The sequence below is a fragment of the Acinonyx jubatus genome, chromosome A2, assembly GCF_027475565.1.
Source record: "Acinonyx jubatus isolate Ajub_Pintada_27869175 chromosome A2, VMU_Ajub_asm_v1.0, whole genome shotgun sequence".
NCBI lineage: Eukaryota > Metazoa > Chordata > Mammalia > Carnivora > Felidae > Acinonyx > Acinonyx jubatus.
The window spans coordinates 19,987,965-20,002,180 of NC_069383.1; the positions used below are offsets into that span (position 1 = coordinate 19,987,965).

At 41.0% G+C, this 14,216-nt stretch overlaps 1 protein-coding gene across 3 annotated transcripts in view; it reads right to left on the minus strand.

Annotated features, from left to right (window-relative positions):
* The window catches only part of EXOC4 (exocyst complex component 4), a 743,049-nt gene that overhangs the window by 705,371 nt on the left and 23,462 nt on the right, over nt 1-14,216 (minus strand). For all 3 annotated transcript variants that reach the window (XM_015073047.3, XM_053218064.1, XM_053218063.1), the window contains exon 3: nt 4,000-4,194. In XM_015073047.3, the coding sequence (XP_014928533.2) occupies nt 4,000-4,194 (195 nt within the window). The remainder of the gene's footprint in view (nt 1-3,999; nt 4,195-14,216) is intronic.

Sequence of the window (14,216 nt, forward strand, 5' to 3'; positions counted from 1 at the left end):
CATGACAATTTAATTATTTTATGCAATACTCAGGTTATCATATCAAAAGAAGAAATAAATATCCCATCTAGAGGCCAAGTCTCTAGCTATCAGACCAGTGTGATAGTGAAGTAGGAATCGCAGGAGCTGACAAGGGCCATGGGTCACCACTGATTTATTTACTCTGGATTTATGAACCTGAGTAGGGATTACACTACTGGGTGTCCGCACCTGCCTTACAACGGAAATGCAAAATCTTTCGATAAACAGATCCAAGGAAATCGGAGAGTTTTGAAAGACTTGATTTTTTGTCTTCACTTTCCTATGACGTCTTTTAGCAAGCATGTTTCATTTTGACCCTCGAGATGCCTTAAGTAGATTTTACTTCTAATAGCACATAGCCACGGGGAAAGGAAATGTGAATATTTTTTCACATCAAGTCCAATGAAAGAGCAATTATAGCCCTTACTATTCACTCATATACAAAAGGCCAAATTGAAGGAAATTTCCAACCTTTTAAGTACACCTTTAATCCTACCTTCATGAAATCTTCATTGTACGTTAGGATGCTCCAGCTCCTCAGATCATACAAAGCAACTACCTCGTCGGAAAAATGGAGAGCACATCAGAAACCCATCTCTCATAGGGTCACTGTAAGAATTAAATGCGTTAACAAATGTGCTTCTTAAATGTAATGACATAGTGAATACTCAGTACGTATTGGCTGCTAGTGTAATTATTGTTTTTTGTTGTTCACTCAAATATTGCTAAAGGGAAAGGCTGGAAACTGGAAGACTTTGTCATTAAGACAAACACCAAACCCAAAGAAAAAATCAGACCAGAGCCCCTAGAGAGGAAACACCTCTTTCCTCTATTAAAGTCTTTCACATGGTTACCCATCTGGCTAATGATCTGTGAACCCTGACTATATGAGGCCCACGGTGCTCAGCACAAGGCAGACAAAAATAAATAAGATATAGCCCTTGCCCTCAATGACCTACCATACAAACAAAAGCAACTGTATTACAAGGAAGTACATGCAGCTTATGGAAACAAACAAACAAACAAAAAAAGGCATCTACTCAGGTCAAGTATTCTCAACCACGATAAAAACAAATGCCTAATTTTTTGGAAAAAGCACCTAATCACCTGGGACATTCAGAGAGCTAAAGAAATCTGAGCTAAGCCCTAAATAAATCAATCAATCAATCATGTTCCAGGCAGACAGGACTGGGATTAGGTTCAGGGACATATGATCAATTAAACATCTATCACATCCCTTCATCACTAACAAATAACTAAAAATTGTTATTAATAAAGCGCCACTGTTTTAAAAAATATCATAGCCAGCAATAAGATATATTTAATACCTCTAAGGAACATATTACTAAGCATTATTATATAGAGCATAAATGAAGATCTCAATAAATGAGGTCTATCCTGTTCACTGAAAGACTCGGTAATATGAAGATGAAATTCTTACAATGAATCAGTCTCATGACGCTTCTTGCGGAATGTGACAAGCTGACACTAAAATTCATACTGAAGAGTAAAGGGCCACGAATAGAACAGACAGTTCTGTCTGTTCTGAGAAGCAAGGTGAGGGAACGTCTCCACCTGCTATCAAGCTATATCACAAAATAACGATAATTAAAACAGCATGGTTTCAGTGCAGATATAGACAAGACCAATTAATAAAAATGAAGAGCTCAGAAACAGACCCATGCATACGTGAAAACTTGGTATGTGACCAAGATGGCACTAGAAGTCAGTAGGAAATAAATTTAGCAAATGGTCTGAGCTAAGTGGCTTTTTACATAGAAGATAAAATTAGATCCTGAGTTTATACCATATACGGAAATAGAGTCCAAATGAATTAAAAAAGACATAGTAGATTCTCTAGAGGACACTGGGATAGAAAAAAATTTTTCTTAAAAATCAGATAAAGGAAAAAAGAAAGAAATCTTACCACATTAAATTTCAAAACTTCAAAACTTCTTTGTAACAAAGGGCTCCATAAAGCAAAAATATATACCACTAACTAGGAGAAGATATTTCAAATACCTCTGACAAAATATTAGTGTCCATTATATATAAACAATGACAAACAGGGAAAAAAAGGAACTTCTGGGCAACACAGCTCATAGACTCACCCCTTTCTGGAGGTAAATGCTCCTCCTTCCCACCCCACTCCTCCCAACCACATGATTTTAGTTAGAACTGACAATCATAGTATTCAAGCTGGCCCAATCTGGACCCTATCCATGTTTTCTTTGGGGGGGGGGGGGGGGGGGAGGGGTTAAGTTTATTTATTTATTTTTGAGAGAAAGAGAGTACACAAGAGGGGGAGGAGCAGAGAGAGAGAGGGAGACACAGAATCCAAAGCAGGCTCCAGGCACCGAGCTGTCAGCAAAGAGCCCAACATGGGGCTCGAACCCATGAACCGTGAGATCATGACCTGAGCTAAAGTCGGATGCTTAACTGACTGAGCCACCCAGGCATCCCTATCCCTGCACGTTTTAATTAAAAGAAATTTTCCTCTGCAAAGCTGGAAAGACGCTGGCCACAGCCCACACCCTTTCTCCTCCCCCAAACACCCAAACCCCACCCACTTGTGAAAGCAACAGTCTGAAAGAGGACACTGAAGACAACAGGCAGAGAGAACACACAGGTGACATTCCACATCTCCTCCTGTCCTTTTAGCTGACTGGTTACAGGAACTGCTTACTGTTTACTCCTATCATACACCAAGTTTCAATATATGACAGAATATCACAGCGTATCTCACATCTTAGTGACCGAATTCCCTTAACAGGTTCTCATGAAGGACTTACAGCGCAATTCTTTTTGAAAATCTAAATTGGAACCATTTGGAAGATTTATCCTGCTTCTCCCACCAAGTCGTCTCAGTGTTTTTTTCAGTGTTACAGCCAATCTAACTCAGTGAAACAAAGACAGGGGACTCTCACCTACTGTGGAAAAGCGGAACCAAATGCAGTCACCTGCTATGGAGGGCTTCTGTAGTCCCCAAACAGCTCGAGAAACATGGCAGGTGGGGTGGTCATGTGGAAAGCGGCAGGGGGGTGGGGGTGGGGGGTAGATAGAGCAGCCCTCTAAGAGCCACCAGCCCTGGGAAAGTTAGGATTGTTAGGAAATAAGATGTGTATTATTTTTTATTCATCTTCTTGACAGCACGTGCACCACCAGTAACAACATTCTCTGAATTTTCATTTCTAATTCAAAAAGTAACAGAATGGGAGCGTCCAGCTGGCTCAGTCAGTAGAGCATGTGACTCTTGACCTCCGGGTTGGGAGTTTGAGCCCCATGCTGGGTGTAGAGCTTACTTTAAAAAAAAAACAAAAAAAGTAACAGAATGACTCAGAGGCTAAAGGCTAGTCTGTGGAGTATGCTTGCTTGACAAAGTCGCTTCCAGAATTATTGCTCCAAAATTATTTTCTTGCTCTTCAGTTTAAAGGAAAAAACAAAGCCCTCACATAACAATCCCTTCAAAGAATTTGTGGAACGTGAAGTCCGTAAATATCCTTAAGTTGTCTCTCACACAGATTTCATTCTTTAAAATGGGATTCATTAGGGGTGCCTGTCTGGCTCAGTTGGTAGAGCATGCAACTCGTGATCTTGGGGTTGTGAGTTAAAGTCCCACATTGGACATGGAGCCTACTTTAAAAAAGTAAGTAAATAAAAAATAAAATAAAATAGGATTCATTAGCCACCTTCCTCTGAAATTCAAACACCTTCATTACCATGCCAACGTGATCTAGGTACCAGTTTCTTACCATTACGCACCTTGCCATTGTTCCAAAGGCAGATAACGCATAAATAATCGCCTACCGCTTCAAACACTGAAATTAGGAAGAGAACCGGTCAGGCTTCACCTACAAGGGCTTGTGAATCCCAAGAGGCGGTCTGTAATGTGCTACCTGAAAGACAGCATTCAGAGAACAAGAGCAAGGGCTTTCCTATCTTAGCAGAAATGACCGTTCGCACAGGTAGCTCTCTCACCAGCATGTCGGTGGCACTGAGATAGTGCTTGCTGGCCATGCACTGTTCCAGCTTTTGAGGCACTTGCTTGATATTCTCAATTTCATCCAGCAGGTTCAGGACATGCTTGTGTTCAATTCCTTCAATCCACAATTTCCGGAGCTCATCCCGTTTACAGTGCAACAGCATCTTGCAAGAAAGCAGATTCTCTTTCACCTACAATAAACAGATTCAACCTTGGGTCAGTCCAGAGTCTTGCCATCCTAAACCTATAATCTGGTTAGTAGTTTTCACTATCAGTGTCACTAGAAGCAACAGTTCCCAATTCCCCCTCCCACTAGTTCCCCGTGGTTGGCTGGCTTGCAAAATTCTAATCCTGGTTCTGACACTGACTCGCATGGATGGGGGTCTCCACCTCTGTGTGTATCTGCTCTCCTGTGAAATGAGAAAACTACTCCTAACCTACCTTTGAGTGAATCTGGAAGAAGCTACTTAGGATATACAGCACTCTGAAGACATGAAGAACCCACGGATGTTAAACTATCTAAAAGGGAATGACTGATCGAGTCCATGCTCTTATTCCTTCCCAATTCTTCTCTGCATGTTTCTTATTCAGCAGACAGCTCACTTGGACCATCCTAGATCTACAACTTCAGCTAAAGCTTACAGCCAATGAACTGTGCATTCATCTCAACTAACACGAAAATAAGCCCACTTTCCAGAAAAGAGGAGACACGTCCAGAGACAATCTCAAAATAAAAGCACTAGGACATACCAAGGATTTGTAGATATTAAGTAAGACAATCTCAAACATTCTCATGGATCTAGCTTAGTGACCAGCATGGCACAGCTCGACAGAACAGGAGGAGAAGGAGCAGGAGGTAGTCACGACGTACATGATGAGCACATTTTCATGTTCATAATTAAGGCTTTTCAATTTTTACAACATGAAATAAAAAGAATCAGGACCTTTCACAATTCACAGAACTACTCTCATGTACTTTTGACAGTCCTCACATGTATTTTTAAATTCGAATTCAGTATTTGTTTAATTTGGTTTTTGTTTTAGGTAAAATTTATGAATACATGTCAGTTATACCATTTGATGAATTTTAGCAAATGTAAGACACCTGTATAATCCAAACCATCATATATAAGACATTTCCATCAGCCCAGAAAGTCTACCACGTTTCTGACCATTGAAAATTTGTCTTCTACAAGATCTGGGGTGGTGGTGCACACACTCATGAACACTATGCTTCTGGTGATTATAAAACTAAATTTTAACATTTTCCGACAAACAAGGAAAATATAAAGATGGAATGCTAAGATCAGAATGTTTCTTGAGAAACATTTCTCTGCTGAGAAAGCATCTACTCGATCCCAATAACTTAAGGACAATACACCTATCATACTTTTATGAAACTCTCCAATGTAAAAAGAACCCTAACTAAAGAGATTCTGTAATCTCTCCTGATAAGCACAGTGGAATGATTATTCGCTTTGGAAGGAGTCATGGACCCTTTTGAAAAACTACCAAAGACAGTGTTAATTACCTCCACTCCTTCCTTCCCCTTTCTGCAGTCCCTAAGTGATTTTTTTTTTTTTTTTTTTTTTTTTTTTTTTTTTTTTTTTTTTTTTTTGCTAATCATAAAGCATCTAGAAAAGAGAACAGAGAGGGGGGAATGGTATATAAGAGATGGTAACAAAACTTTTCAAGTTGGCAGGAAGATGGAATGTGGGTAATTTAGCAGAGCAGAGTGATCTGAAAGTCTCAGTATGGAGACGGGTTTGCTACCACTGACAAGGAGGTGCCGAGGACACGCAAAGCTGGAGCCCAGGGCCAACACCTTCCATAGGGAGTATTTTGAGCCCTGGACCTTCATCGATCCACACAGATGGGTAATTCCCTCCCCCCAAACACTGGCCAACTAGAAGGCTTATGATCTGAAGAAACTCAATCAGAAAGGATCCAGGCCAGACATCACTAAGGGGAAGGTGTGAGGCACCAGACTGCAAACACAAGAATGATATTAAAGTGGGCCTATGGAACAGTAAAATCCTCAGCCTGCTCTGCACACCCAGCCTCCTGCTAGGGTTGCCTCTAAATACACTCAGCCTGAATTTTAGCTCCAACACAGGAAACTTATGGCCTTCCCTGGGAAAGATGACAAGGCGAAAAGACCCAGAGTTAGTGACACCTGAAGTTTCACCGAGGAAACTACTGGGTCCCTGCACGATCATCACTAGACAAGGCCCACAACATGCTCTGAGCTTTCCAATCAGCTTTGTACTGACTCCCTTTCATTCAAATAGTTAGACAAGGATCACCAGACAGCCAAGGAAAGCTTGGAATACGCAAAGGCAGGCACCAAAACAAACAAACAGAAAAAAGTGCTAGAGGGGACTGGGATAACTATCATATCCCTTAGGAAAAATAGGAAATATTACATCAATGAAACAAGAATAGGATGCTATAAAAAAAAAAAAAACCTGAGAATAAAAACAGCTTTGGAAATTAAAATATGGTAGAAAAAAATCCAATATAAAGGTCAGAAGCTATCTTTGAGGAAATCTACAGAGAATAAAACAAAAAACGAAAGGTGGAAGATAAAAGAAATGAGGAGACTGATCCAAGAAGTCCACTATTTGCCAAATAGGAGTTCCAGGGGAGGAAAAATGAGACAAATGGAGTGAAGAAAAATACAATAATAAAAGAAAATGTTCCAGAAGACATGTGTTTTTAGACTGAAAAAGTACACCAAGTGTTCAAGAAAATGGAGTGAAAAAAGAACCATGCCAGGACATGTGATCCTGCCGTGTGAGAACACATGGGATAGAGAGGCGATCTTAAAAGCTTTTGGGGGAAGTGGGGAGGGACAGAATCCATATAAAGCATTATGAATCAGAATGCATCAGACTTTTCTCAACAGCAACACTAAAAGCTACAAGACAAAGGAATGATATAGCTTCAAAATCCTAAGAGAGAATTATTTCCCAGAAAAACTATCAATCAAGTGTGCGGGAAGAATAAAGACATTTTCAGACTTACAAGCTCTCAAAATGATAAACCTTAGATGCACCATAGCTCAGCAAGCTAGTGAAGAACGTGCTGCATCAACACAAGAGAATAACAGAAGACCAGAAACACAGGACCCAGGAAAGGGGAAAACCAATGCAGAAGACAGGCAACAGGAGGATTCAAGCATTAACTGCAAGGGAACAGCAACAACAAAACCGCACAGGCACAAATAGTATGCTGGATGGCTCAGAGGGAAATAGTCACGTAGCTGTAATAAAATGAGCACCATCTATTTAACCAACAACTAGGATACAACTAGAGAGGGGATGTGGGAAGAAGATGAAGTAGGGCAGGGGAAAGGGTGGGAGGGGGACCTAAATCCTCATCTTCCATAGCCGGAAGCTTATATCCAGTGTCTAAAGTAGAAAAACCAAGAATAGTATAAGCATATTACTAAGAGTAAAAGTCAGTGTCTCTGAAGTTTTGGAAGTGGGACTGGGGAAGGATGAGGTAGGGAAGTACTGGTTTTTGTCATCACTTACGGTTTTGACTTTTAAAAATATTAATTGAAGTATGGTTGACATGTACTATTGGTTTCAGGTATATGACACAACGATATGACTATCATATACATTATAAAATGCTCACCATGACGAAGAGTCATTACCATCTATCGCTATACAAAGTCGTTACACTATTACTGACGGTATTCCCCAGGCTCTACTCTTCATCCCTAGGTCTTCTTTTGGAACTGTGTATCTCTTAATGCCCTTTATTGGACTTCTTAAACATATTTCTCAAGGCTATTCCCAGATCCTCTTGGCACTCTTGGTCTCTGGGCTAAGAACTCCAACTATTAAATCCATTCTCTTTTAAATCCTTAGTTAAAATCTGTTAGAATTTGATTTCTGATAGTCTACTTTTATCACCTGGGTTCTGTAATTCTCGGATTTTTCTTTGGTGTTTAACAGTTATTATGGAAATTGTTAAAAATAAATTTTATGTCGTGCAACACCCAACTAGGCTCTTGATCAAGAGGGCTCGGGATAAACTTACTTAGTGTCAGTAAAGCTTGGCAAACTCCTTTCTGATTGGGAAAAGGACTGTTAGGGCATTTCACAGCAGGATATATACAATGTAGTCTGCTCACTTCTCATTTTTGCTTACTACATGGAAGAAAATGGGAAAGAAAAGTAGGCTCTGTTTCTGTGTTTAGGGGTGGGGGAGATGGCATCAGGCTGTGTGGAAAATGAACATCACCAAAACTATTCCCTAAACTGAGTTATTAGCCAAAGCTCCAGACATAAGAAGGTACAAGAACTTTTAATATTAAATTGCCCCGAGGCTTCAGCTTTTTGATTGGAAAGTCACAGTTATGAAGAAATGTTATTTTAAAACTTGGGCGGCAGGGGGGTAATACTACTCAGTAATAAAAGAAATATGAAGAATCTCAGAAACATTATGCTGAACAAAAGAAGCCAGATACAAAGAAGTACATACTGAAGTTCTAGAACATGCAAAAATTAATGTAGTGATGGAATTCAAATCAGCAGTTGTTTGGAGCAGGATGTGGAGGGGAGTGGGAAAGAAGTAGAGGAACACAGTCTTTTCACTCCAAGGAAGCAAGGGGGAACTCTCTGGGGTGGGTGGGAACACATCCTAGGACATATACATTTGCCAAAACTCACTGAACTGTCTTCTAAAATACTGCAGTTTATTGTATGTAAATTATAGCTCGATAAATGTTTTTATACAGGGAAGAGAAACAGGACTGTATCCATCAATGAATATCATCTAAAATGTGAGAAAGTTACCAAAGTACGTCTAAACTTTTATTTCTCGATGTGGTAACAGTATTTTAATTCCATTCCATTTTAATTTATCAGGATAATTAAGATTGAAAAATTATCTTCCTGTTTCTTCTTGAAATAAATCCACGGAGTCAAGCTATTCAAATCAAGACATCGAAACCCACGTACAGAAATCCTTCTTCAAACACAAGTTTCCTTTCCTTCCTGAGACTTCTAGTGACTTCACATTTGCTCCTAATCACCTGTTCAGCCACAGCAAGAATTTCAGTTTCAATATACTAGAACTTCCAGCCATTCTAATTAGAGACTATTAGCAAAAGAGAAAATGAGGGTAACAGGCCCCAAGAGGTTGCTGTGAATGGGTATGGGAGAGGATACAGAAAGCAGAGAAATAGAGTCATTCGCACCCTTGACTTGGGGAAGATGAAGACAAGAGGAAAACTACCTGGAGCCTCTGAGTAACAGAAATACATGTACGAGAGGCTGATGGATCCAGGCCTTAAGTCATCAAATTCAATGCCTTTCTGATTTTGATCAAGGATAATGGGAGGAGGGACTGCCTTTGAGTGCGCAAACTATCTATAATAAAGCACAACAAATGTGCAAGCACCCCACTGAAACTAGAGACTAGAAATGTTCTACGCAAGGGATGGGAGGTGAAAACTAACGTTAACAGTCAACGTCATTCTTAATTCTGAAAGCACAAAACAGACTTCCTCTTCTGTAGTTAAAAATAAATCTACATATAAGCGTGTTCATGGGTATTCTCCTGACCTGTGTCCAACCCATTTTTTTCCACAGCCTTCTAGAAAGTGCCTAGAAAGAAGTGCAGAAACACCACTCACCGTTCTGTTTAAAAGCCTTTTAGAACTGCAGATCACTTTTAAATTACCCTCAAACTTTTATTCCCATGCTTTTGTTTCCTTAGTTTTGGAGGAGGAGGGGCGGGTTTAGCTGCCATTCTAAGGTCTTAAATTCTCTGAGAGGCTCCACAGAACCCCTTCTGAGGGCAATACTTTTCCGTTAAGTTGCAGAGTCTTGACATGGTACACAAATACAGATACAGTTAAACTGAACGGAGAGATGAGCGCATAGTTCTTGTGACCGCATTAACACGCAATACTGCCTAGTACATTTTAAATTATGCTAGTGCATTATTGCCCACCGTTTAGCCCACCTTTCTCCCCTTTCTCCCTTTCTCATAGAAGCAGCCGGGATTTTTCCATCATACGTTTGGGCCGTAAACAATTTCCTACCACAACCATGTTGCTCTACTGCGACATTTTCTATATTAAGATTATTCTTTGGGGCGCCTGGGTGGCGCAATCGGTTAAGCGTCTGACTTCAGCCAGGCCACGATCTCGCGGTCCGTGAGTTCGAGCCCCACGTCGGGCTCTGGGCTGATGGCTCGGAGCCTGGAGCCTGTTTCCGATTCTGTGTCTCCCTCTCTCTCTGCCCCTCCCCCTTTCATGCTCTGTCTCTCTGTCCCAAAAATAAATAAACGTTGAAAAAAAAAATTTAAAAAAAAAAAAAAAGATTATTCTTTGTTCTTATTCTGCCTCTTAAGGTATAGTTTCATATAAAAGCCACAAAATTATTTTAAATGTTAAGTAATGAATGTTGCACTACTCAATGATTAAGTTCTTAACAACTTCATTTGAATAATCACATATAGTTATTTCCAATTACAGGCAAGAAAAATGAGTTAGCAGTTTCATCTAGTACCAACAGAGCAGCTGAAATTGGGGGGAATCGTAAAGTGTGCACACCTCACAAGAGAGACAACTATCTGTTTTCCCTGGTCTTCCAGCTCCTGTGATAAACATTAGACAGATACTTAGTATCTTTAAAGGAATCTGATGTCCTCTCCTCTACCTAGTAGAGCATGGAGGAAACACTCAAAATCAAAGACCAACAATTACATTCAAATTCAAACATTACCCAAGTTCCCAGCTTGTATCCATTCATATCCCTCTATTTTGGTGCCGCTGCTGGAACAGTCATTATTATGAGACAGTGGCAGTACCTGTGGCTTCTGAAGTTTTCTAGTACAGTAACATCTCATTCTGACTGATATCAGTATGTGTTCAACAGTAATAATAGGGTAGCCTAAGTATTTTGATTATCCACATCACTCAACCTGATCAATCATATATATCTCTTGTATGGACATGTAAATTTTTTAATCTAGAAAAACATCCCCAATAGACTTGACTACCTGGGAAAAGAGTCAACTCTGTCTGTCACCTCAATATCCCCAAGGACATAGATCCTCCCAATATAAATCCATATACGAAACTATTAATATAGCGGGAAATGTAAACAGTTCTGTGTTCTCAAGCTTTAAAAGCGTGAACATGAACACCTTCACCTGCCTTGGTCCCCACCAAAATCCACTCTCAGAATAGCAGCTAGCCCTTTTAAAACGTTAGTTAGATCATGCCGGTTTTATGTTCAAAAGCTTATTACAGTGGTCTCCCGTCACAAAGAGTTATGAACAAAGTCCTTACAGGCACCAAAACCCCACGTGACCTGACCCACGACACTGTACCTCACCCACCAGCTCTCTCTCTCTCCCCCTCGCCCTCTCTCTCCAGCACTCTCACCTCTCCCCACCCCATTTTGCTTCAGCCACTGGCCTCCTCACTGCTTCCCCCAAACTCCTATCATGTTCTTGCTTCAAGACCTTGCTGCCCCTGCCATGCCTCCTTCCTGAGGCGCCTCTCCTGACTCTTCGCAGTTTCTGCAGGTGTTGGCTCAAATGTAACCTCAGTGAACTCTGCCCGGCTAGGCCACTGAAGCAGCAACTCGCTATTCTCCCTTCCTTGTTCTTGGATTCTTAAGTACAGCACTTCTGACCATCTGTTAGATAGCATTTTGCTAGTTTATAGTGGGGTCTCCCTTGACTAGAATGTAAAGCAGAATGTAAACTCCACAAGGACAGGAATTTGTTTGATTCACTTGTAGACCCCAGAGCCTAGAGCAACGCTCAGCACCAAACAGGCACTTTATACAGAGACCAAATCACTGCTGTTAAATAACACCCACTTTCTTTTTCCTGTCGTCTCCTCCTGTAAGTTCCATGAGGACAGGGACAGGTGTTTTCCACTGGTGTCACCCCAGCAGTTAAAACAGAACCAGGCACACAGCCAGCACAACAGGTATTTGTTGAATGAATCCTCATTACTTTTGGCAGAGAGCAGAAAGAAAATTTCAACTCACATCTATACATCCTCAATATCTTGCTGGGTGTGAAATCACGTAGCCCCATGATTATACAATCATCCCCACTTTTACTTTAAAAATACACACACCTACATACACCTAGAGTTTACATACAATCCAAAGTAACAATTAAAAACCAAAAATGACAGGGAAAGATTCGGAAGAAAACATCAGTGTTTCCTTGGTGATAAGAAATGGACTTTCACATTACAAAACTGTCGAATTATACAATAGAAACAAATTCGCTTTCATTTTTCCCCCCAACATTTTTCTGCTCTTACTTATCAATTACTAGAGGCTTTTTGGAAAAGAGCGTTAGCCCTTTCTCTTCCCAATACTGAAGCTAAGTCATAACAGAATTGTGTGACATTTACTTTGACAACTGTCTGATGTAACAAACACCAAGTTTTCTTTTTATTTTCTTTCGCTCAAAATTCCAACGTACTTAAAAATGGGGATGGTGGACAGACTATGGCCACTAAAGTAAATGTGAAATAATCAAGATGAGACTCTTTGCAAAACCAGCCAACACTCTCTAGGCAAAGAGGCTATCGACTCCAAGTGAGAGGGGTCAAGGCAGAAACCACCACAGCGCTTCCCCTGACACGACAAAGTCCTTTCAGCCAAGGAAACTAATCAGAAAACAGAGATACCAAACCTTCACCCTTCCTGGGATTCCCCGGGGCAGAGCCAGAAGGTCAGCACCGCTGAACATTCATTTTCTGACTCCTCTCAAGCTTAGTATATTGGGTCAAAATGGACTACAGTTTACTTTAAACTGATCTACAGCTGTACCTAGTTTCACAGATAAATCCATAGGATGAACTCATCATTTGTAAAGGCTAAGAATTATAGTATTCCTTTTGAAAATTCCCAGTTAATTTGACAAGGTAAAGAGGTCAACAAATTGCTTCAAAATAGGTTAAGAGCTTACCGGTTCTCAACCGGTACTCAGAGAGGCTGAAACTATCAACCACATTCTTAGAAGAGTAATTTAGGTCTCTGCTTGGAAAATCATAACATAAGGCCTAGAAGACAGAAAAGAAAATGCGGGAAAAAGCTGGGAGCCTAGATATCCCCGGGCGGGCACAAGGCGGGGAAGATACCACCAGGCGGGCACAGTGCAGGGAACTCCCTGACCGATCAATAGCACAGCCAGAGTGCTGCAACTGGTCTGTGCAGCCCTGTGGCCGCAGAGGTGCTGGAAGGGCAGCTGCAGGCTTTTAAGGAGGGGATCAAGCATGAGGCCCTGCATCTCTCACCCAACACCGAACAAGAGGCAGCTAACGTATCGGGGTTCCACAAGACAGCTCATTTCAAAAAGGGAGGTTACCACTGAAAAGATGTCTGAAAACCAGCAGCAAGGACCTGAAAGGGAGACCAGCGTTTACATCCTAGTCTGCTGAGTGAGGAACAGCCATGCCTGGCAAACAAGCAGTGCTAAGTGGTAGCAATTACTGCCATCGGAGTGGTTAAAAGGAGTGACCCTCGAAACACATGGCCAAAACCATATGACGACGTGACAGCACCTGAAGGTCAGTTCATCCCTCAGGCCAAATATAAAAATACCCTTTATGAGCCCACTTTATCCTTTAGGCAGTAAAGACCTGGTAGCCAGGAACCAAGAGTTTTTCAGGGACCTACTACAAAAGGAATGAGGTGGGCAGGGAGAGAAAGGAGGCAAGAAGCAGAAAGACGGGGAGGAAGAAAAAAAGAATGAAAAGAAATTGCTGCAAAATATTAAGAAAATGACAAAATGTAAGTAAGTTAATACATGCTCGTCACTACTGAAGAACGATATTCAAGAATGCCAGTATCCATAAATGCATGTTGAAATAATCTGTAAGTTAGGGTTTCTTCTCAAAATCATACCAAGAATATACAATGACTGCATAGAAATCACAACCAATTTCAAATGAGGGGACACAGTGAAAGCCGAAATTTCAAAAAATTTTTCAACTGCTACAGCAACACACACACACACACACACACACACACACACACACACACACACACACAGTGTGGGATAGGACCAGACGCCATACATTTGATACACAGAAATGGGAGCCTCTAATAGCAAGAGGCCCTTCAGTGTCTTCATGTTGAGGCCACCTCCTCTGCACCATTTCACACGGCAAGGAGAAGGAGCAGCAGAAGCCGAGGATAAGACATCGGGAAGA